Source organism: Ceratotherium simum, chromosome 6 (genome assembly GCF_057802395.1).
Source record: "Ceratotherium simum simum isolate JZ-2026a chromosome 6, ASM5780239v1, whole genome shotgun sequence".
Taxonomy (NCBI): Eukaryota; Metazoa; Chordata; class Mammalia; order Perissodactyla; family Rhinocerotidae; genus Ceratotherium; species Ceratotherium simum.
The window spans coordinates 90,056,753-90,079,752 of NC_141905.1; the positions used below are offsets into that span (position 1 = coordinate 90,056,753).

The 23,000-nt window shown below is 52.7% G+C and overlaps 1 protein-coding gene across 2 annotated transcripts in view; it reads left to right on the forward strand.

Annotated features, from left to right (window-relative positions):
* INPP5A (inositol polyphosphate-5-phosphatase A) overlaps nucleotides 1-23,000 on the forward strand; it is a 240,056-nt gene that overhangs the window by 182,104 nt on the left and 34,952 nt on the right. For both annotated transcript variants that reach the window (XM_087432894.1, XM_004438857.3), the window contains exon 9: nucleotides 6,441-6,525. In XM_087432894.1, the coding sequence (XP_087289020.1) occupies nucleotides 6,441-6,525 (85 nt within the window). The remainder of the gene's footprint in view (nucleotides 1-6,440; nucleotides 6,526-23,000) is intronic.

Genomic DNA, 23,000 nt, shown 5'->3' on the forward strand with positions numbered 1-23,000 from the left:
CCGGACACTTGAGGAACAAAGCAGCCGCAGGAGGCTGAGCGTCTTCTCTGCCGCTGTCTGGCTTGTGGTGGCGACCGAGCGGCATTTGAGGGGTGATTCTCAGTGTAGAGAAAGCGTGTGTAATATGGTGATGCTGCGTTTAAAGAACAAGTGAAAACCGTAGCTGCTGACGGGAAGCTCAGCATGACTCTCCAGCCGGGTGCACGCAGGTGGGCCCACATGGCACCCCTGCCCAGACGGTCCGGGTTGGGGAGGGCCCATCAGAGGGAGCGCGGATGTTCAGGGGTTGACAGCAGTGACTTAACAATTGAGAAGTACCACCATGGTGACTGGGGCCTGAAACCCACCCACTCCCGGTCTCCCACCGAAAGGAGCAGCCTCGAGGGCTGGAGAGCATCACGGTGCACAGAGGAGGAAACTGAGGCCCAGGCCAGAGAGGGAGCGGCCCTGGCAGGCTGGGGCTCTCAGTCAGTGCAGTGCCGTACAAGGCTTCACAGACCTTGAGGTGAAACTGCTCACACTCACTTCATGGGTCCAGAGGCTTGAGGTCCAAGGAGAGGGTGCCGGTGTGGTTGGGTTCTGGTGAGGGCCCGCTTCCTGGCTTCTCACTATGTCCTCACGTGGTGGAGAGTGTTCTGGTGTCTCTCCTTATGAGGGCACTTGCTCTGTGGGATCAGGGCCCACCCTCAGGACCCCATTTAACCTTACCTCCTTACTGCCCCCATCACCAGTGCAGTCATGTGCAGGTCGAGGCTTCAGTGTGAGAATTTTAGGGACACAGTTCAGGGCCTTGCGGCGCCTCATGGGCTCGTTCCAACACCTGAGTTCAGGCCTGACTGGCTAGGACAAGAGGGGCCATTTCAGAAACGTCGAACAGTTGACATTGGGGAAGGTAATGGGAAAGAGTGGACTTTTGTAATTAATGCCTCACCAACTGGAACTTCCTCTGGCCCAATTCTCTCCGTGTTCTGCTCCATCGAGGCCATTGCCGTATTGGACTGTGACTTCTCTGGGCCTCTCCCATGCAAGTGGCTGTGGGTTCGTGCATCTCCTGTGATTGGGGAGCTCCTTGGCTTGGCACTCAGGTGTGGTGGTGGGCATGGTGGGCACCTCTTGGCCCTCCCGGCTGACAGATGTGTATGCTGGGGCCTGGGGACGTCCCCAGCTTGAGGGCAGCTGCTGGAAGGTGCTGGCTGGAGAAGTCAGGGAACTTGGCGGCGTTAGGCCTGGGAGATGCCCAGGCGCTGGTGTGCATTGCTGGCGGTCAGCTGGTCACTGAGTCCCCTCGGGTGCGCTCGTTGTTGGGACTTAATGCCAAAGGGACATTCTCTTGTTTTGTGCTAACCCTGATGCTGGCTCAGGTCCTGTGAACTGATTTTTTCTGTTTGCCTTTGCACGTGGTCCTTTCTTCTGTCGCTGCCTCAGGTGCATCTCAGACAAACTGTCCTAATCCCTCGTGCCGGCAGGTGTCACAGCAGGAGTGATGGTCCACCTGGGGCCTGCCGGCCCCACAAGGGCAGAGCCAGCCTGCGCCCAGCACCGGCTGGGGTCGAGTGAAAAGTGAAGTTGTGAAAAAACAGTCCGTCCATTTCTAGGAAGGTGAAAATAAATCAGTCAGTTTATTTGAAACTGCTTAAATATATCTATAATGAGCCATTCAAGTAGATGTTTTAAGATTAAGGGAAATTTTTAAAGAACTCTAAAATATTCTGCCTAGTTTTAGTAATTTTCTGTTGTCGATGTTTTTGCTATTTAAAATTGTTTGATGAGAGAATGTGGTCTCTACCAGATCTGAGAAATAAAAACCGACGTTAGTGGATTCCTAATTGTACAAACTCCACTATGTTCAGTAGTTAAAAAATAGACAAGGAAGAAAAAAAGGAACAACTCGCGTGTTCGAGTTACAGCAGAGGCACGACCCACGTCTCGTGTGCTGTCTGAACCACACAGCTTCTCGGGGCGGGAGACCTGTCCTGAGCATGTCCGGGGTGGTCCCGCCCAGCAGGACCGTGCACGCCACGCTGTCCGATGCTCTGTGAAAAGTGTGGAGATTTCTGAATGCTTAGCCTGTGAGTCGTTTCAGGGGACGTGGTGTCTAACCTGCAGCGTCGTGGGGCTCGGCTGTTCCCGAGACCTGAGTGCATGGCCCCTTCCTCACCGCGAGGGCCTGTGACGCAGCCAGTGTCAGTGCCTCTGCCAGTGTGGTTGTCACATAATGAAATCGCCTGTCAAAACAGAAAGAGACTCCATTTTCAAGGCCTAAAAAATTGATTTTTATGGCTCTTCTTGTAATTCTCTTTTCGAATTAGGCACATGATATGGATGTGGGCCTACTTTTTAATCATAATAGCTCCTGACAAGGTAATTAATTTTAAAACAACTCTTTTTTTCTCCTGGTCCAAATGGCACTATATTGAAATTAAAAGTGCGTGCGGTGAGGGCAGCGGCCTGGCACTCAGGCGATTGCTCTGCCCGTGACAGCCCCTTCATCTTGACGCTTGCTGCGTGACCTTTCAAGATGGTTGTTGTTATTAATGGGCTTGGGCCATTATATCAAAAAGAACAGGGCGTGGAAATATGATAAAGTTTAGGTTTTTAATGATAGTATTACAAGATTCTAGACGTGCCGGTGAAACGGCTCCACCAGTTGTCAGGGCCCGCCTGTCTGTCACCAGGAAGGAGGCCGGGCCAGGCGTCCCAGGAGTGGCCTTGCCTGGCGTGAGGAGGGGTGGGAGGAGAGGCCTGGTCCCAAAGGGACCCTCAAGAAGGTAGCACTTTCTCTGAACACTCTAGAGCTTTTTAAAGTTTATTCAGTCAGATAGTAGATCTGAAAGTTGTTAGTCCTTTTAAAAAGGAATTTACCTCAAAATGGGTTTTACCATTTAATTAGCTACATAGTCGTTCGCTTCCTTAATTTACACTTAGGGTGTTGGTGGTTTACATTTCTTTGTAGGCTTCCGTTTCCTTTCCGTCAAAAGTGAGGACAGTTCAGCTTGATATGTTCACCAGATAAAGACATCGGTGGCCACAGCGCTCGCTCTCGTGGAAGCACTTGAGTGTGGGACCACGCCGGAGTCGCTGCAGTGTCTTGTAAACTCGCTCTTGGTTGTTGTTAGGGACCTGTGAACCCCAGGCTTGGATCTGACGTCCTTCCCGCCCGTGGTCCCCCAGCCTCAGGCGCTGGCTTGTTCCAGCGCAGAGCTCGGGGGTGGTTTGCAACGTATTGTACGAGAGCAGGTCGAGTTCTCTAAAGCTGGGATTTAGTGTAAGTGTTAGGCTCAGGAAATAGCTGGGAATTGATGGGCATGTGTTAACTCACTTCCCACCTTTCGTACAGCCCCTCAGCCCTCATCCACTGAGGTTAGTCTCCTGAAGCTTGGGGAATAGAGGAAGAATGCTTGGGAAGAAATGGACTTTCCACGTCTGTGACTTGTACACGCCCTCCTGCCACACCTCTCAGAAATGTGTCCTTGTTTCTGCAGTTGTGCGTTAAACATTTAAATCAACCTTCCTGTTCACCGACACCAGCAGAAGCAGCTTGTGAAAGCAGAGCACATCACTATCTTCTTGTTTCCTACTGGGGCTTTGTGCACAGGAGTTGGACCCCCGGCGTGTGTGACACAGGGGGCCACGGAGGATCCGGACCCCCATCGTGCATGAGACGGGGGACCACGAAGCCCATGTCTTGAGGGTCCTGATGAGTAGACAGTCCTATTGACCTTTCTAGGAGCCCACACAGCTTCTCTGAGGTGTTTTTTTTTTTCTTCTAAAGATGTTTAACAGCAGAAAAATACTTATTTTTCTGAAGATAGCTCAGATAGCTTCCTTCTGCCAGATTGAGTCCCGTGAGGGCAGGGTCCTGTCCCCTCCCCTGCTAGTGCGGGCAGGCGGAAGGGGAGGAGGGGTGGGTGGCTAGTCCTGGGTGCACTGGTGAGTCCATGGGGCTGAGTCAGGTGGGCATCCCTGCCAGCGCCCTTCGTGTTTTCATTCCTGAGCAGTATTTCCTCTACAGAAAGATTTAATTTTAAAACAAATAAATGAAATTACTGGTCATCTGCACTATTTTTTTTTTTTATAATTTTATTTATTTATTGTTCCCCCAAAGCCCCAGTAGATAGTTGTATGTCATAGTTGCACATCCTTCTAGTTGCTGTATGTGGGACGTGGCCTCAGCATGGCCGGAGAAGCGGTGCGTCAGTGCGCGCCCGGGATCCAAACCCAGGCCGCCAGCATCGGAGCGCGAGCACCTAACCACTAAGCCACGGGGCCGGCCCTCATCTGCACTATTAATAACCATCTGTTAAAATATATCCTTTCTCTTCAAGTTAATGTATAAATTGAGGATGATTCCAATTAAAAAGGAAAAGAAGACTTTTCATGGCATTTAGCAAGATGATACAGCAATTAATATGCAAGATAAATGTGAAAATAGCTGAGATGAATTTTAAAAGAATTGTCAACAAGAAGGGCTTCCCTAGATAAAGTCGTATTGATTAACAGCATACAGGAATAGATAAAAGATCTGCAGAAAAGAATAGAGAGTCTAAAAAGACCCATGTAGTTTGGGGAATTTTGTGCTGTAGGAACTCAGTAGGAAGAGGATGAATGTTTAACAAATGGTACAGATCAATTGACCACTGGGAAAATCAATAAACTTAGATCCCTACTTCACACTGTAATTCTGATGGATTAAAGGCTACATAAACACTCTCCCTTAAAGATGAATAAAGGGACCCTGTTCATGAATTGGGGCTGGGAAGGCCTTCTGGAGAAGACACCAACAGCCGTGAAGGGAAAACTGATACACTTGATTGCATGAAAATTAAAACTTCTGCGTGTGACAAAAGACACCATAAATAAAATGAAAAGGCCACTGATAAGAATGTCTGCCATGTCTGTTGCAGACAAAGGAAAATATCACAATTTACAGGGAAACTCCTAGAATTCAAAAAGAAAAAGGCACAGAACTGAAAAGAGAAACAGACTCGGCACAAGAAGAAACAGAGAGATGCAGATTCCAACCTGTCTCGTAATGGGGGCACGCGAATTAAAGCAACGACGGACTCTTCCCTCAGACAGGCCAGTTGAACAGACCGTGGGCAGGTCCGCCCCCTGCCCTGCGTGCACCTGACACTGTACGGAAGCCGGAGCCTTGCGTGTGCTGCCTGCTGTGACCCTCGTCGCTCTGCCCGCAGGGGCGGCGTGGCCGGGGTGCCTCGAGGAGTGCCCTGCAGGACCAGAGGCAGCACCACCCCTTGTAACACCTGAAACACAGAAGAGGAGACTGTGCCTCCGTCGTTGCTTCTATTTCTCAAGCTAACAAGTCAAGTTGGAAAAGGCCGTGACCAGCTGCCAGGCTGGCCCACAGCCTGCACCTGCGCTGAGAGGGGGTGGGGCTGGGTGATGACACACAGCTTTCTTGGTCTCCAACTAGAAGTTTCTGAGTTAGTCTGGTTACGACATTGTCCCTGGCGTTTGCCCAATGACAATTAGATCTTAAAGTCCGTCTCAGGACACAGTCTGTTTGAAGGGCGCCCTCAGTCCCACGCCCCCTACGGGTCTGTCCCAGCAGGTGTATTAATGAAGCCAGAGCTGGGCAGAAGAATGGGAACCCTGGCCGCTGCACTCTCCTTTCCTCTGTCCAGACGACGAGCTCCGTTCCGCTGATGGTCGCATCAGGGGCTGCGTTCCGCTTTCCGTCTCAGGCCACTGCCACTTTGCGCTCAGCAGCAGGGCGCTGGCCGTGCTGCCGCCGCGTGGTGGACGGTGGAGGTCTGCGGTGTGAGCAGTTCCCGTGGCCTTCTTGTGATAAGGGAAGAAGTCTCCAGAAGGGGGCCACTGACATCCTCTGTCAGACGTTTCCACGGGGGCATTTTTAGTTGAAAAATCGTTGTGAAACAGATGGTGATTGATTTAAAATGTGTGGAAACAATTTAAAAAAGAAAAGACGCAGCTGCTGTTACTTCGTAACATTGCACATCCAAGTGGGGATGGTACATAAACAGTTCCAGAACAAGTGCAAGCGTGCCTCCAGCCTGGAGGACCGTCCAAGGCCAGGCGGAGGCAGCGTGGGCACCTGCCACCGGCGCTCTCCCCACCCCATGCACACCACCGGTCAGCCCCCGGCCGGTTCTCTGAGTCCTGGGTTTTCCCGGGAAGCCTTTCCTTGCTGATGCAGCCTGGAGTATCCACCACGTGTGGTTCTAACACCACCCTGGCCCCGTCAGGAGGACATGTTGGCAGCACATGCGTGTTGGTGTTGAGAGAGCCGCGTACTGTCTGGTGGCTGTGTGTTGGCTGGGTCATGGTGCTGAGTTTTAGGGGCAAAGTCTGCCTTCAGTGGAGACGGCCGAAAGCACGTGGATGGGGAGCTGCCGGTGGCCGCGTGTGGCGGTGGTCGCCTCAGCCCGTCAGTAACCTGTGTCCTTCTCTCCTCTCAGAATCATCGACCAGCGATTCGAGAAGGTGTCCTACTTTGTCTTTGGCGATTTCAACTTCCGACTGGATTCCAAGTCTGTGGTGGAGGTAGGCACGCTGGCTTCGGCCTTGCCGGCACCTCACGTGGGCTCAGTTGTGTCCGGAGAAGCAGTGGGAGCAGGGCTTTGCTTACAGGCAGGTCCAGGGTAGTCATCCCCCAGGTTGTGTTTAAGGCAAAAACTCCTAATAAGGAAAAAATGTTTTCCTGTCAAAATCGGGGGCTGTGTCTTGAATTAGAGAAGAATTTGAGTCCCTCAGACTTCTAGCGTTCCTCAGTGAGCCGTTGCTACCCAGACACGTAATATTCTGCCGTGACGGTTCTACTGTCAACTGTTAAAACAGAAAAAGAGGGGGCTGGTGGCGCAAGTGGTTAAGTGCGCGCGCTCCACTGCGGCGGCCCGGGGTTCGCTGATTCAGATCCTGGGCGTGCACCGACGCACCGCTTGGCAAGCCATGCTGTGGTGGCGTCCCATATAAAGTAGAGGAAGATGGGCATGGCTGTTAGCCCAGGGCCGGTCTTCCTCAGCAGAAAGAGGAGGATTGGCAGATGTTAGCCCAGGGCTGATCTTCCTCACAAAAAAGAAAAAGAAAAAGAAAAAGAAAGTAGCTTCCACACCTGCTAAGGGGAGATTGCCTGATGAGAAGGCCGGCTCCTAATCAACTGTATTTCAGCTATTTTTCCCTCATTGTACATGTCTGCAAACTAGTTTTTCTGTTTCTTTTAATAAATGGCTGTTGTTGTTCAATCTTTGGGAACGTGGAGGCGTGTGTCTCCTGGCTGCACCTCCAGGGCCCCTGGAGTGACGCCTCCCTGAGTAACGAGTGCCTGTGAGAAAGCTCAGCCCGAGACTAGCTGCGTGGGCATCGAGGGTGGATGCCGGGCTCAGCACAGCCGTGCCCAGTCCCAGCTGTGTGACCTCGGAGCATCACCTCCTGGGCCAAGAAGCTCGGCCTGTAGCCCACGCACAGGGGCCGGCTTCTCCGTGACAAGCTCCTCTGCCAGCAGTTCTGGCCTGGGCCCCAAAGTTCTGGGACGGTGGTGGGAGGGCTTGCGCTGCTCCAGCCATTCTCCTGCTCGTGTGGCTGTCAGGCAGCAGCCGAATGTCAGCTCTCCCGGCAGCAGCAAGGGGAGGCAAACCCACCACCACCCACCACCCTCCGCCCGCACCTGCATGGGGAGGTGCGCGGTTCTCGTCCAGGCCTGGGTGGTGGGAGGGAGGTGGGTAAGCCTTCCAAGGCCTTGGTCCAGCACTTGGCACAGCCTGGGTGGTACGCATGTGGCAGCTGCTGTGGCAGCAGAAGTATGAAGAGATGGTAGTCCTCCAGGTTATCATCTTCCCGTTGGTAGGCTCGGGTACAGACACCATCACACATTAATCTTCCGTCTTCAGTGGAAAATTATTTCTTAAAGACAGACCGGGCAGGTGGTTGATCATCCCATATCTCCCTTTAGTTGACAGTAAAGAGTAATGTTCTATTGAAATCCTCTTTTTTTAATATAATTTAATTAGGCTGACGGGACCTCGCCAAGCGAGGCCTCATAAACACACGTGTGTGAATGTGTGGACGTGTTCCCTGTCTGCGGACAGCACACTCACCTACACGTCGAGGGGAGGCAGCCGCTGGGCGTGGGAGGAGAGGGCTTCAGACCCTGTATGGTCACTGGGGACCATAAAGTCCTTCGTTTAGTGCTGCTGGGTTTTCTTCCCACATTTTGAGGTTGGAGAGCTAATCAATCAGATATCAGGATCCAGGATCCCCCAGGCTCTGCGCCCTTTAGAGAACCCGGGAGCAGTGCCCAACTTATTGAAATCTGCCTGTGTCTGACACTGTTTGGGACACAGAGCCAGACCACAGAGGCCACAGAGGCCAGGTGCCCTTGCTGAGGCCTCCTCTGTTATCTTTAGCCACTGGGGGTTGAAGAGTCACGTCTTATGAGATCTTGAGCCTCTGAGCACAGGTCACTTCTGGCCGGTACTTGGGACCAGCGAGTCGCTGTGCACGGACCAGCCGTTCCACCCCCCTGAGGGTCTCCTTCAGACTTGACGGCCCGCAGAAAAGTACAGAGCCCTCGAAAGACCAGAGCTGATCAATCGGGAGCTGCCCAGCAGATTGCATGTTAGGAAAAGGTCAGAGAAGTTTCAGAAGTGGCCTTTTCTTCCTCAACAGAACAAATATCACCAAAAAGGGCAGCTGCCCCGACTCAGGTTGAATTGTCCGGGGTGTGTGTTCTGAGTTGCCCCCGGGCTTGAGGCACACAGGCGTGGTTCTGTGTTTCCGTGGTACATGCTGAGCTGGGCAGGTGGCCCGTGGAGGGCGTGAGGCGCAGCGGGGCCGCAGGTCTCACAGTGGCTCCTGGCCGAGTGGGACTGCTGCCAGGGCACCTGGGTCACTGGGCAGGTAGGCCGACTCGTCTGGGCAGTCGCGGGTTTTCTTACTGAGAGGGAGCGCAAGAAGACGTGGACCTGCGTCTGAGGGTGGGCGTGACTGTGGACAGCCCTGTGCTCACAGGGAGGAGGGCGTTGAGGGGCTTTGGGGTGACTCAGCGCATCAGTGAAATATGCTGCAGGCATTCGTTTATCGAGTAATTCAGTCTCCTCTGCTCCCCAAACGTGTTTACCCAGCGCCCTTCCTCCTGATCCATCCGCTCGAGGATCCGTCCTGTTTCCTAAAGAGAGAGGCTCCTACCACACGGTGATTGCCGCAGGCGGGGCAGTGCTGGCTGGATCTCGATGAACTTTCTGATACCACCTCCTGTGGGCCCTGGACGCGGTGAGGGAGGCACTGCCCACAGCTGGGCTGCTCAGTCCTTCTGTGTTCCGGGATGGGGACCTGTGAGCATTTACTCCCAGAGTGGGAAGCTTGACAGTGCCCTGGCCTCACCTGTCCTTGGACGTCAGCACTGACAGTAAAGGATACACAGCCTCACATCCTTGATCCTAGGTGAAAGGGAGGCAGAGACCAAGGAGGGGCAGAGGTGGGCGCACTGGAGCTGAGACAGGTGTGAGCAGCCCCCACACTTCTGTGTGCTGTTGGGGGAAGGAGGGTCGGTCACCTGAGGCCAGAGCTTGAGCACATTTCCTTCATTAATAACAGCATGAGATCTTTTTTCCAAAGCAACCTGCATGTGTGACTTTGAAAATCGAACTCCAAAGGAGTAAATGAATTCTAATCATCTCATGCTGAAGAGACTGTTTTGTCAATTGGCAATAAGTTCTCCCAAGAGCTGACACATTTTTCTGAAAGTCACTAACGAGCTTCAAGAATCTCCAAGCTGTCAATAGCCTGGAAAGTCCCAGCATCAATCAGTATCAATATTTGATGGGCTACCTCAGTTTAGGAGGTTCTGCCGGCTTTCTCCTCCTCTTCCTTCAGGAAGATAAAGGGGATCTTCATTCTTGATTACTTTCATATCGAAATGAACTGACTCAGATTTGGAATTATTTGAAGTGCTGTTTTTAGTATATAATTCCCACAAATAGCTGATTTTTAGATGAAACAGACCTGCGCACGTAGGCCTGCCTCTCCTGGACCCCAGCAGGATCCTGCCCTAGCCTTCCCACCCTCGTCTTCCATCAACCTCGTTGCTCCTGGCCCCACGACTCTGGTGTCCTGCCCTCCAGGGGCAGTTGGTGGCAGACCCACCGCTGGCAGAGAGGACACAGGAGGGTCAGGGCCGCATGCACTTCTGAAGCTGAGAGGGGGTGAGCAGGTGTGCCTCCCGCTCTGTTGTCTGCTCTTCTCTCAGACGGGTGTGTGTGAAGTCAGGTGCAGAGCATCAGTTTGAAACGCTAGTAAAAATCATAAATTTATGCATTTCTGTGGTCCCTTCCCCTGAGGAGGTCAATTAATAAACAATAAATTATCAATATGCCCTAGATTAAGCATTTTTATGTGTCATCTTCTAAACCCTTGTTGACGACTTTGCTGGGAACCCCTGTGTTAGTGGTGTTGGGAGGCCCAGAGGGTCCATAGGCAGTTATGGGTCCTGGGGACTCGAGGGCTGAGCCTAAGGCAGGCCGCCTGCTGCAAGTTAGGCAGGGAGTGGGGACCCCCTGGGCACATAAGCGGAGAGACTGAGGTCTCCCAGCGTGGATGGTGTGTGCAGGGTGGCCTCAGAAGGTCAGAGAAGGTTCTGTAAGAGGAGTGTTGCATTGCAGCCCCGGTACCAGCTGCACTTGTTTTTAAGCAACAGTTTTTCCCAGTGGTACCTGGTTGTAGGTGTCAGGCTTGACAGCGCGGAGATGTCCACGGCTGCTTCTGTCAGAGGCTCTGGTGCCAGCAGGGACACATGGGCCTCCACATCCATGCTCAGCTCCAGGAGGGGCCTCATCACTGGGGATGTGGACGCTTCACTCTCAGACCCAGAGGCAGTACCAGGGCTTCTGTTTGGTCTCCAGACAGCCTCTGGTGTGAGTCACTGGAATTTGTCAGCATATCTAAGTGGACCTAAATGCCACCAAAGCACCGCTCCCCCACACCTGGAAAGCCAGTGGAACCCGTGCTCTAGCCCAGTGGGTTCCAGGAGCAGCGAGCCTCACCCCACGACTGCCTCTTTCAGGCATCTGGCGCACCGACACCTCTGTCACTGGGACACTGCCCCTGACAGCGGCTGTTCGCCCGCCTGTTAGATTCTGGCTCATGGCTCCTGCACACTTGAGAAACCCAGGGTGTCATCGTCTGGTGCTGTTAATCTGGCACCTTCAAAGAATGGGAGGAAATTCTCCAGTTTTTAATCAAATTATTTGCTCCATAAGTAAACAAATGTGTCTAAGATGCGTGCATTAATGTTTGGAGGATTTTCATGTCCATGTGGTTCCCTAAGACCTATAGATAGATAGCTGTTCAGTCAACAGATAACAACTTTAATTACATTTCTGCACAATTTACTATGTAAGTAAAGCAAACCTATGAGAAATGACTTTTATTCCAAACTAGGAAATACGATTTTTAATATAGTTTTTTTTAGGACCATTTGGTCAAATGAGGACTTTAGCTCTGGAATTAAAGACCATTTCTCCCTCAGGGGTATCATCAATGCAGTCATCACCTGTTAATGAAAATTCCATGGAGCACAGGAAGCTGAGAGCACAGTTCAGGGTGGTCATGGACTCAGGAAGATTAGTGAGGGACGAGAGTATAAGATGAGATGAAATGAGGAAGATGAGATGAGGAAGACGAGAGTATGGGATGGTCATGGACTCAGGAAGACGAGAGCACGGGATGGTCGTGGACTCAGGAAGATGAGTAAGGACAGTCATGGACTCAGGAAGATGAGAGCACGGGATGGTCGTGGACTCAGGAAGATGAGTAAGGACAGTCATGGACTCAGGAAGCTGAGAGCTTGGGATGGTCATGGACTCAGGAAGCTGAGAGCTTGGGATGGTCATGGACACCGGAAGACGAGAGCATGGGATGGTCATGGACTCAAGAAGATGAGAGCATGGGATGGTCACGGACTCAGGAAGATGAGAGCATGGGATGGTCACGGACTCAGGAAGACAAGAGCACGGACAGTCATAAACTCAGGAAGACGAGAGTACAGGGTGGTCATGGACTCAAGAAGACGAGAGCATGGGAAGGTCACAGACTCAGGAAGATGAGTGAGGGACAGTCATGGACTCAGGAAGATGAGAGCACAGGACGGTCATGGACTCAGGAAGCTGAGAGCACAGGATGGTCCCAGACTCAGGAAGACGAGAGCATGGGATGGTCACGGACTCAGCAAGATGAGTGAGGGACGGTCATGGACCCCGGAAGATAAGAGCACGGGACGGTCATGGACTCAGGAAGATGAATGAGGGATGGTTATGGACTCAGGAAGACAAGAGCACAGACGGTCATGGACTCAGGAAGATGAGAGCATGGGATGGTCACGGAATCAGGAAGATGAGAGCACGGGATGGTCATGGACTCAGGAAGATGAGTGAGGGATGGTCATGGACCCCAGAAGATGAGAGCACGGAATGGTCATGGACTCAGGAAGATGAGTGAGGGACGGTCATGGACTCCGGAAGCTGAGAGCTGGGGACGGTCGTGGACTCAGGAAGATGAGAGCACGGGACAGTCATGACTCAGGTAGATGAGTGAGAGATGGTCATGGACTCAGGAAGCTGAGAGGCAGCACCGAGGCTGAGCATCTGGGTCTCATAGGAAAGGGATTTAATTGGGGAAGGTAGGCACAGGAGTCCTTGCTTTTTTCAAAATAAGATCCAATAGTTCTTGAGATTTCCCCACTGACGGCTGGGAGGAAACTGATGCCCAGCACAGCGTGTGACATCCCTGGACCCCTGCCCCATGATGGGCAGACCAGCTGCTTGGCCCTGATGCCCCTTATGTCACCTCCACGTCGTTACGTTTCTCCGTCAGTCTTAGACAGGTGCAGAAATTATAATTAATTTTGTGTGTTCTTAAATGAACGTTGAAGACATACCCTGTGCAGCTGGAACCTTCCTGCACTGTGTTCAATGTTACCACGTGTGTAGTGTCCTGGGGCTGCCGGAACAATGACCACAGACTGGGCGGCTGAAACGATAGTTCTGGAATCTAGAAGTCCAAAATCAGGGTGTGGGCAGGGCTGTGCTCCCTCTTGAGGCTCTTGAGGAGGCTCCTTCCTGCCTCTTGTAGTTCCTGGTAGCCCCAGGTGTTCCTTGGCTTGTGGCTGCAGGACCCCAATCTCTGCCTCCGTTCTCACGTGGACTCTTCCCCGCCTCTCTGTCCTCACTTTTCTCTCATGAGGACACCAGTCATTGGACTTCGGGCCCACCCTGAATCCAGGACGATCTCATCTCAAGATCCTTAATTAACTACATCTGCAAAGACCCTATTTCAAAATAAGGTTACATACTGTGGTCTGAGTGGACATGAATTTTGGGGGACACTTCTCAACCCACTACAGCACGTAATGCCAGAATGACATTGCCTCTCACCACTTGACAGATTGAGTACTAACGCAGAAAACATGTTTCTCGGCAAAGGTATACCTAAAAATAAACTGAACTGAAAAAGACCAAATTTCTTTGTTGGTGGTTAATATCAGTTAAGCTGCCTATTAAGTTATTGAACTTTAAAATCCCATGTAAGCACCTCTTTTGGAAAATCAGATTCTGCTAATTGGCATGGTGTGGCTTTTTATTTATTTTTTTTTATTTTTTATTTTTTTTAAAGATTTTATTTATTCATTTTTTTCCCCCCAAAGCCCCAGCAGATAGCTGTATGTCATAGGTTCACATCCTTCTAGTTGCTGTACGTGGGACTCGGCCTCGCGCTGGTCGGAGAAGTGGTGCCTTGGGGCGCGGCCGGGATCCAAACCCGGGCCGCCAGCATCAGAGCGCGCGCACTTAACCGCTAAGCCACGGAGCCGGCCCGGTGTGGCTTTTTAAAAGGGTTTCTACCTGTAAAAACAATTAATAGAAATTTTGTGGAAACCAAAGAAAATTTCTACAAATTTTCCTGAGAGGCTGTTAGGCTGAGTTAACAGCAGTCGGGTCCCCGAGAAGAGGGTGGATGACGGGTGTCCCAGAAGTCCAGCCGCTGTGCACTGAGTCAGCCTCGGTGAACGCAGATCGGGCTTTGGGGCAGGCGGCCTACACACCAACCACCCCCAACCACTCTCTGAGGGGCAGGGCTCTCAGCGTGGCCTCTGCCACGCTCACTTTCGTTTTAATTTTTTCCAAATTAAGTGTTTCATCAAGATGTGACAGGGAGGCTCAGCACTGCCGCTCCTGTTACGGGGGCTTGTTCCTCACCAGCAGCTGATTAGAAACACAGGTCCTCGGGCAGGCACGTGGGTGAGGCGCAGGGTGGGCAGCCCCCAGGCGCTGTGGTGGGGGCTGCACTCGGGAACCAGGCTTGAGAAGCAGGGTCGGTTGAGGTTCACACACCCTCTGGGTCACCTGAAGCACCACGCCCCACACCCACTCAGGTGAGGGACCCTGCAGGTGTGCACCCGAGACGCCCCGAGATACCAGCACGGCTGAGTCATGGCCTCTCGTGTGACACAGTTTGCCTCTGGGCTGGACCTCGACCCCGTTACAGCCGTGATGTTCTGGGAACACTCATGGGAGGCTGCCTTCCGCTTTATTACATTTAAAACCAACGAGAGTCTATGGTTTGCTGCCTCAGTCCTCCCACTGTTTCCTCTGCTTCCCACATTTTTATATTTCTGCCTCTTACTTCTTTGCAGTTGAGAAGTACTAGAAAGAAAGAACCTGAAGTTTGGAGCAGTTCAGTATTTCCGGGCAGAGCAAGGTGTTAGTAACTTCTCTTCAACGGGCTTGAACAGGTGGATTCTCTTTTTCACTGAGGCCTGCGGGAGGCCTTGATACTCTGAGTTTGGTGACAGTTTCACAGTTGGCTGCTCCAAAGTGCTGGTATTTCTTCATCATTTGTTCAGAGGGTATTTCCTGCACACCTGCTGTGTGGGCCCAGCGCTGGCAGCAGGACCCGGGATGGATGCGGGGCCCTGCCCTCCCTCAAGGCGATGGCCCTGGGGGCCAGGAGAGCCTCAGGAGTGGGGCTGCCTGGGAGGTGGCACTGCCCAGCTCCGCGGCTGGCCTGTGGACACTGTTGAGTCCTGCACCTTATCTGCTCTTCTGATGGTGCCTTTCACTTCTGTCCTAGTTCCCCGGGAGTCTAAAGAGCAGTGTGAGCACAGTGTCCTGCCCAGGTATCTGAGGCGTCCTGTGGTGCCCTTCTCAGACGCACTTGCCTCTTACAGGAGAGCCATGTTGGGAGTCAGCAGAAAGTCAGTCCTATTAGGAGGCAGCCCTTCCTGTGGAACTTGGTACCAGCCAGAGGCCAGCAGGGCACGTTTTGGGATGGGGCCTCCTGTGGCCCAGGCCTGGCTGGGAGCCATGGGGTCCTATAGGGTTCTCAGACAGTAGTCTGGGACATTGCTGAGACATGTCAGACCGGGGGAGGTGCAGTCCTGAGCGGGCACAGGGTTGTGGGCAGCCAGGAGGAGGAGGAGCCCAGATGTGGGCAAGGTTCCCTCTGTCCCACCCCGCCAGGGACTCCGTGTGCTCTCTGCTCCTCAGCTGTGCCAGGAGGTACAGGGGGGCACTGCCCTTTCCCTCTAAACAACAGTGTGGCTCAGGAAAGAGCATAGATCAGAGGGAGACCCCAGGGCTGCGGTGCCCACCACCGGCCCACGCCTGGCCCCCTCCTCCCCACCTGGTGGGGAGGCAGACCGCCCTCAGCAGTGACCCCTCTTGGGATGCCCATGTTGGGATATCCATGTTTATTGCCCATGTTTAGACTGGGTTCTGGGGACAGGAGGATGCTGCGCCAGCCTTGATCCCTGTGTCCTTGGGGAAGTCTGTGCCCTCAGCTGGGGGGGGTCACCCTGCAAGTGGTTTTCAGATTGCCCAAGGTCAGTGTGACAGGTGACCACGAGTGTCCTAGACAGCGCCGCACATGTGCGTGGTCCGAGGGCCCGAGGGAGGTTAGTGATTGGGACACAGGACCTCTTGCCTGACATCGTCTTCTGGAAATGCCATGTAGTTATTTCATGTAGAGGTGGCAGGTGACTTCCCTCTTGAGGAAGAGAAGTTGAGGTTCCCTTTTGGAACGGCTCCGTTAGAAGCCTGACTTGGCTTTGCTTTGGTTTTCGTTGCTGAACCCCTACCCAGAGCAGCAGGGTCAGCCTCTAGGTCCTGGGGCCGCACAGGTCCTCTCTGGCTTTCAGGGGAGGAGCCTAAGTACGGCCCTGCTCCCGGGTGCTCGCAGCGCCCCGCTGGGTGCCGCCACGCTCGCTGGCGAGATTCATCGGAGGTTAGTTAAATGCATCTCTAAAACAACAGAGGCCAGTGAGCCGGATCCGCGGCAGCAGTGACTTAAAGTCAGCGATTGTTCACCCTGCTGGAGCTGGCCGGGCGCCGCTGGGAGGGGATAAGTCAGGCCCCGGAGCTCCCGACGAGAAGTGGAAACCTGCTTGTCGTTTGCAGGGAAGAAGGTTACAGGGTCTCTGCAGCCTTGCCTGGCACCAGCCCTGGAAAGAGGCCCCTGTGCCAAGTGAGAAGACTGCCCCCAGGAATTAGCGGCATCGTATTTCAGGTGCAAATTAATACAAACACGCTTGCAGAGCAGAAACGAAAAGATGGCACTGTGATCAAATTTGGCATCGCTTAAGCCGTAATTAAAACATATACAAATTAAACACGGTTATCATGCCATCTAACGGGCTGTGCGTCACGCAACTAATTAATAATGCATCTCCGGCTCAGCTCTCTGCCAGGATTGCTCAGAGGGTATGTTTTATGCCTTGCACGGTAGCAACTGGCAGCTGGGGTGCTCAGCTGGCCGCAGTGACAAAGAGTGACAGCAGTGCCAGGCGCTCCCATCTCTGCATGGCCCAGCCGCGCACCCACCTGCTGTCCATAACTGCCCGACAGCCATGGTGATGGATACGTTTTTGGAGCTGGCGGCTGTTGTTAAAAGCTACTCACCAGTTCCTGACAGGTACACGTGTGTGCAGGTGCCAGTGAGCCTGTGGAGGAACAAGTCCTGTGAGGAGCTCTGACTTCTCAGAAACAGCAGTCATCCAGGAGGCTCACGTTCGCAGGAGGGGCGCCCAGGCAGCACCCCGACAGCCAGGCTTCCCAGGGACACTGCTTTCAAATGGCACCAGGCAGGGTCCTAGCATGGACCATGCAGCCTTGGAAGAGGTTGGGAGAAGATCACTGCAGAGCATGCACCATGCATCACAATGCCATAAGACAAAGCGTACAGCCAGCACGAGTGGGCATGGCCCGGCTGCCCAGTGGCGTGAGCCCCTGTCCCCAGACTGCAGATACTTCTGCCACCTAGCTTCCTTCCCTTAGGGTGCACCTGCATCCTGGGAGGGCGGGTTCCCACTCAGCCAGGAAAGGGCATCGTACCTGGTCATTACCTATGCCAGCCCCTCAGAAAGCCCTCTGAGAACTGCCCAGCTTAGAAGTTCACTGTGCTGACAGATGAAGTGCTGACAGTGGTTTCCTGTTACCTTGTTGAACCAAACCCCCGCCCCCTCAGCACCCCAGGCCGCCTCAACCCACAGACACAGCAGGCACAGTCCAGGCCGGGGCCAGCAGGTCCACCATCAGCTCCTGTCGGGGGCACTGTGAGTGGGGGCAACATCTCTGTTGCTGGCCCCGTGCATGTGCACAGTTCTGTGAATTTGCCGCTCCTCAGCCTTGGGGTGCACCCGCCTGGCCCTGGCCTGGCCCAGCCCTCCAGAAGCCCCCACGTGAGTTGGTATTTTTGCCAATGCTGCAGCAGTGGGTGGTGGGCGTCAGGAGCCCAGGAGACAGATGAAAGGGACGTGCCACCCCAGCTTCCATAGGTCCCTAGAGAAAGCCTTATTTAGAAGGAAGCCTTTGCGGATCTTTAAAACAGTCCCTGGGATGGTGTGGATTTAAATGTTCGCACAGCTCCGTTCTCTTCCACCATCATTGGTAAGTGTTAGTAGTTGTGAAGTGTTTCATTCTGAATCTGGAGCTGGCATAGACAGGTCCGGATGACCTCGCTGTGCCCCAGCCCACGTGCTGGATGTCCTGGAGGCCGTGGTGGGCTCTCTCCCACTCTGGACATTGTCTTTTGTCTGTGGACTTGTGAAACTGGAATTGTCCTGATGGCCGGGGTCAGTGTGGCTGGAGGAACTGTGTGTGGGGTGCGTTAGCCAATGTACTTCTCAGTTTATTTGGTTGGTTTTTAAAAAGAGTCTTGGTTTCAAACAACAGAATTACTAATTTAAATCATTAAATTTATTTTTTAATTACTGTTTTTAAAAAAAGAACTTTATTTGGTCTGTTTCGATATAAGGCTTCTGACAGCAACCAAAAATGAACTATGTTATACTTAATTATGATGACTATTCTGGGTTTATATTTAGGGGATTTTCTTCCAGAGAGTTTGCTTTACAAACATTAGCCAGTATTTCCAACTGGTAGATTGATGTCAAAATAATTATCCCCATAATTATAGAAAAAGAAGAAAAAAGACAAAGGGCTTGTGGCTCCTCCCTCGCCTGTCCTCTGTTATGGGGCTGGATATCCTGATTCATAATCAGTTCTTGCTTGCTAATCTTTAATGCATTTTTATGTGTGTTTTGCTAGTGCGTGCTTTATTTAGCGGTTGCTTTCTGCCTGCCCTTAGGGTTAGCACAGCCCGTGGGATTATAGGACATGGAGTAGATCTGTGCCAGTCTGGTGAACAGGCCGTCCCTGGACCGAGCTGAGGGTGTCCAGACACCTGCTGGACATGAGTTGGAGAAAGAGCCACACTGCTTCCTTCTAGAAAAATTGGTTGAGCTCTCCTGGTGTGAGAGCTCAAAACCACCGTTTGGTTTGCCTAGCGTGCCACTCGTGGGCGCTGCTGCAGCTGCATTGGCACCCATCTGAGTCGCCAAGCTGGTAGGGAGTTAGCAGGAGCAGTCTTGGGAGAGGAGATGAAAGGGTCTTTATGGTGTGTTGTTGTTCTGGACGAACAGTGGACAATATGAAACAAAGAGGAGGGAGGCTTCTCCGATGCTGACATAACCCCTCATAACGGCGCCTTTTCATTAACTGCCGGCCAGCTCGCCCGCCATAAGCTCCAGGCTCAGCGGCGGCTTGTGCCCCGGCCCCGCGCCCACGGTGATGTCAGTGCTTTTGGGCCCTCAGAGTGGGTGTTTTCTCAATGATCACTAGTAGAGTTCCCTCCTCTTGGGGGTCCAGGGGTTGACCAGGAAGATCTTTGAAAACAGTGGCACTCACTAGAAGGGTCTTCTTTCGAGAGTCAGAGTATACTGAGTGGTGGAATGTTTGAAGTTCCTGCCAGAAGCAGTGGGCGCCTTTCCAGAGAACAACAAACCCCTTGGTGCTTTCCGCTGAAAACCCCACTGTGGTCAGCTCCACTGCTCGACCCTCAGATCCTCAGGTCCTATCCAGGACTGCCCTTCTCTGATGTCAGGAGGACCACTCCAATCCTGCAAAACAAGGAAATCGTCATCGTGACGCGTTCCTCTGAGTGTCGGTGACGGCAGCCACCAGGCCTGCTGCCTTTGCCTGCAGCCATGTCTCCTTGCTTGTCAGAAGCTGGGCATGTCTGCATGCACGTGTGTACACGTGTGTTGTGCACGCTGCATGTGTGATGTGTGTATGTGTGCACTGAATGCATGTGTATGCACAGGTACACGTGCTGTCTACGTGTACACATGTGTGCATGACGGGAAAGAAGGCTGAAGCACTGGCCAGAGTTCATTCAGGATCACATGTATGTGCCATGGAGTCGTGCCGTTTCTGTCCCAGGCTGCATGTGACACCAGTGTTGCCCTTGCGGTGCTGAGTGTAGGCTTTTTCCTCTGTGAGGGCTCCAGTGGCCCACTCAGCAGCAGTGTCCTCTGTAGTGTGTGGCCTCCGTCTCCGAGAGCACCACTCTTACCTCAGTCGCACTGGTGGTGTGGAGCCGCTGTCGAGATGTGCGTCTGAGAGTGCTTACTTTTTGGGGTGCAGCGTGTGTCCACCCCCAACAGTGACGGGCAGAGAATTCAATGAGGTCCTCTTTTCTGAGCGTTTTCCCTCAGATCCACAAGTTAACAGTGACCAAGGCAAGTCCCAAAGCCGCTGATCCCACTTCAGAGCCGTCAGTTATGTGATTTACCGATTGTCCCCCTTTCTACTTCTTAGGGACGTTTAGGACTTGAAAGAATGTCTGTAGATGTTAGTTACCAAGGAAGAGTTAATCACGTGGGACCAATAATGCTCCTCTCGTGTTCGTAGAACTCAGATGGATAGCCAGGGGACTAGATGTCCATTTGTCAGAACTTAATGTTTTAATTCTCGTTCCCCACTTTGTGGTGACCCAATGTGTAAACCTAGAACTTTCACATGCTGAGTTGTTTGAGGGGCTCGGGAGTGTTCTGAGATGCACCTCTTTATCCCTTGCTTCTGAGATGTGAGTCTGGGCAGTGTGGCATGAGGCCGAAGCGTAAGAGCCAGGTCAAGTAAGCAGCAACAGGGGCCTGTTAGTTAGAACTTCTTTGTGAGCTATAGCATTATGGTGATTTAATAGCATACGACACAGCAGGACACAAATTTATATTAATGTTCAGCATTACTGGGAGAATTATTAGTGACATAAAAGATCATGTTTATTCTCTAGAGTCAGTTCTATTTTCTAGAGTCACTTGAAAATTTTAAATTTAAAAGGTAATGATTTTCCATTAACTTGTTTTAAGGAAAACCTATGTAAAGTGCTCAGGTCTTTCTTTGTAAACCATCTCTGAGAAACCCTTTCTGTTCCTTTCTTTAATCACTGCTGCATGAGAGGTGTTAGATGGATCCTTTATATGTAGCCCTTTTTCATTTTTAGACATTTTTATGGCTAGACTTTAACCAAAAACAACAGGATAACAAGAAGAAGGATGGGACAGTGGTGAATTTCTTACTGACATGCATATTGTCAGTTGGTTTTTCAGTGAAGAGCTTTCTACACAGTTGGCGAGTTCGCCTCACAGCATTCACTGCTGAGGGGCAGGTTTCTCTGACACCTTGGTGATTTCCTGGGGGGCAGGAGAAGAGAAACCCCAAGAATTCAGTTCCAGAGAAAGGGGAGACAGACCGTCTTGGGGTTGACCGAGATGGGCCATTCAGGGCCCTGCAGCCCAGGTGGGCAAGCAGCTCCATGCCAAGGACCTCAGTCTGGTTCCTGCTGGGCACACAGCACAGAGAAAGTGAGAGTGTCCTCACTCATGGGGACTTGGCACCCATCACGCCTGGAAGCAGGGTGCCCCAAAAAGAAGGAGAAGCTGGTTTCAGCAATTGCTTGCTTTTACCCAATAGCTGACGTGGTTATAGCATCCACGGACAGCTTCTGTCCCCAGAGTGTGGACATCTTCCATGAAGAGGATGCGAAATGGAAATCCTCCCCTGGGTCCTGGGTAAAGCAGTAAAAAGACATGCTGGTGGGAGAGGAGATTTGCTGAGCGTCGGGGTCTCCAGGGTTTGATGGAGAAGCCCCTGCTCCTAGAAGGTGATGGGCACCCAGGCGTGAGTGTGCTGGTCAATTAGTGCTTACGGGCTAGACTGCGTTCAGACAGGGCAGAGACAGCTGATGAGATGGCATTGTGTCACCCGTTCCGTTTCCTGGTAGATGGACCCAGAGCAAAGTCCCGTGTGAGTGGACAGGGCTTGTGGGGCTCCCTGAGACGGCTTTGCGTGTGTACATGTGCGTTCCCAAGTTCATCCAGGCCCCGAGGCCTACGCCCCAGCTGTGGTCCCGTTCTCCTTTTGGACGGCAGAGGCCAGCCTCCTCACAGTGGCACAGGCTCCCTGCAGACCAGCTCCACTCTGTTCTGATGGGGGAGGCTGTGGCCAGCTGGGAAGCAGAGCCCTGGTCTGACTTCTGAAGGTGTTTCCAGCCTCGCTCCCTTCAGTCTGAAACGCTGCCCATCAGCAGCCAGACGTGGGTCAATCACATCCTGTAACACCATGGCTTCGGAAGCGTGGTTTTGCTGTCACTGTTCACTTGTCACTGTTTCTAGGGAAAGTCTCAGAAATGTTGGCACAGAATCCACCAGTGACGGTCCTGAGAGGCGAACGCCCGCCTGTGAAGGATCAGGCGGGGTGATGTTGTGCTCCACGTCCTGGTGGTGGGAGCCCGGTGTAGACAACTGTGATGTTTTCTTCACAGTCTGGAACCCAAGGTGGACGCCAGACTTCCTTGGCCAGAGAGCATCGTGGAGATTCTTGCTGCCGGGGGCAGGGTCATCTGCCGAGATTTATCCGTGGCAGGCATATCACCTCCTGGGCCCCTTTATTTAAAGCTGAAGACGTTGTTTTAAGGCCCATTTCTTTTGCAGCTTTTCCGGAGCCGGGCCCTCCGAACATCTGTCTGCGGCTGAAGTTAGGACCAGCCCGGCCGCATCGCTTTTGCCTTCTTTGTCTCCCCGCCTTTGTTCACGATTTCATGCTCTCAGAGGGTCTGCATGTTGCTCTGTGTGAAGTTGTCAGAGGGACGAAAGCTCTGGAGCAGGGTCACATTTAGAGGGATGGGCATGAAAGATTGGTGAGATGTATCTTCAAGCCCACCCACCAGCCTCAACCCGGCCCGTGCGGAGGCCAGAGCGTGAGTAAGCGCCAAGCGCGTCCTGCAGATGGACCTGGGGCACCGCACAGGAGGCCACTGCAGGTTTCTCCCCTCCCTCCTTCCTCCGCTTTCCTTGCCCAGTGTCAATCAGATGTCTGAGAAGTGCCAGACAGACGCTTTGCTTCACTGCCAAACACTTTCTTCAAGGCTGTGTTCTTCCTCTTCCTCAGTGTGGAAGGAAACTTGTGAATGGTTAAAATTGAGGCTTAGCTCCCGGCTCCCCAGCACTGACACCGTTTGCCCACAGGTGGCCCCTTTGGAATGCTGGCATGGCCGTCGGGAAAGGTTCGATGAGGATGGGGCCGCCTGGCTCTGGGCATTTTCTCCATCAGGTCACTCTGTACCTCCGACCAGACCGACGCCGAGGGGAGTAAAGTGGAGGGTCCACGTCGGTTCTCAGTCATGAGGAAGAACTC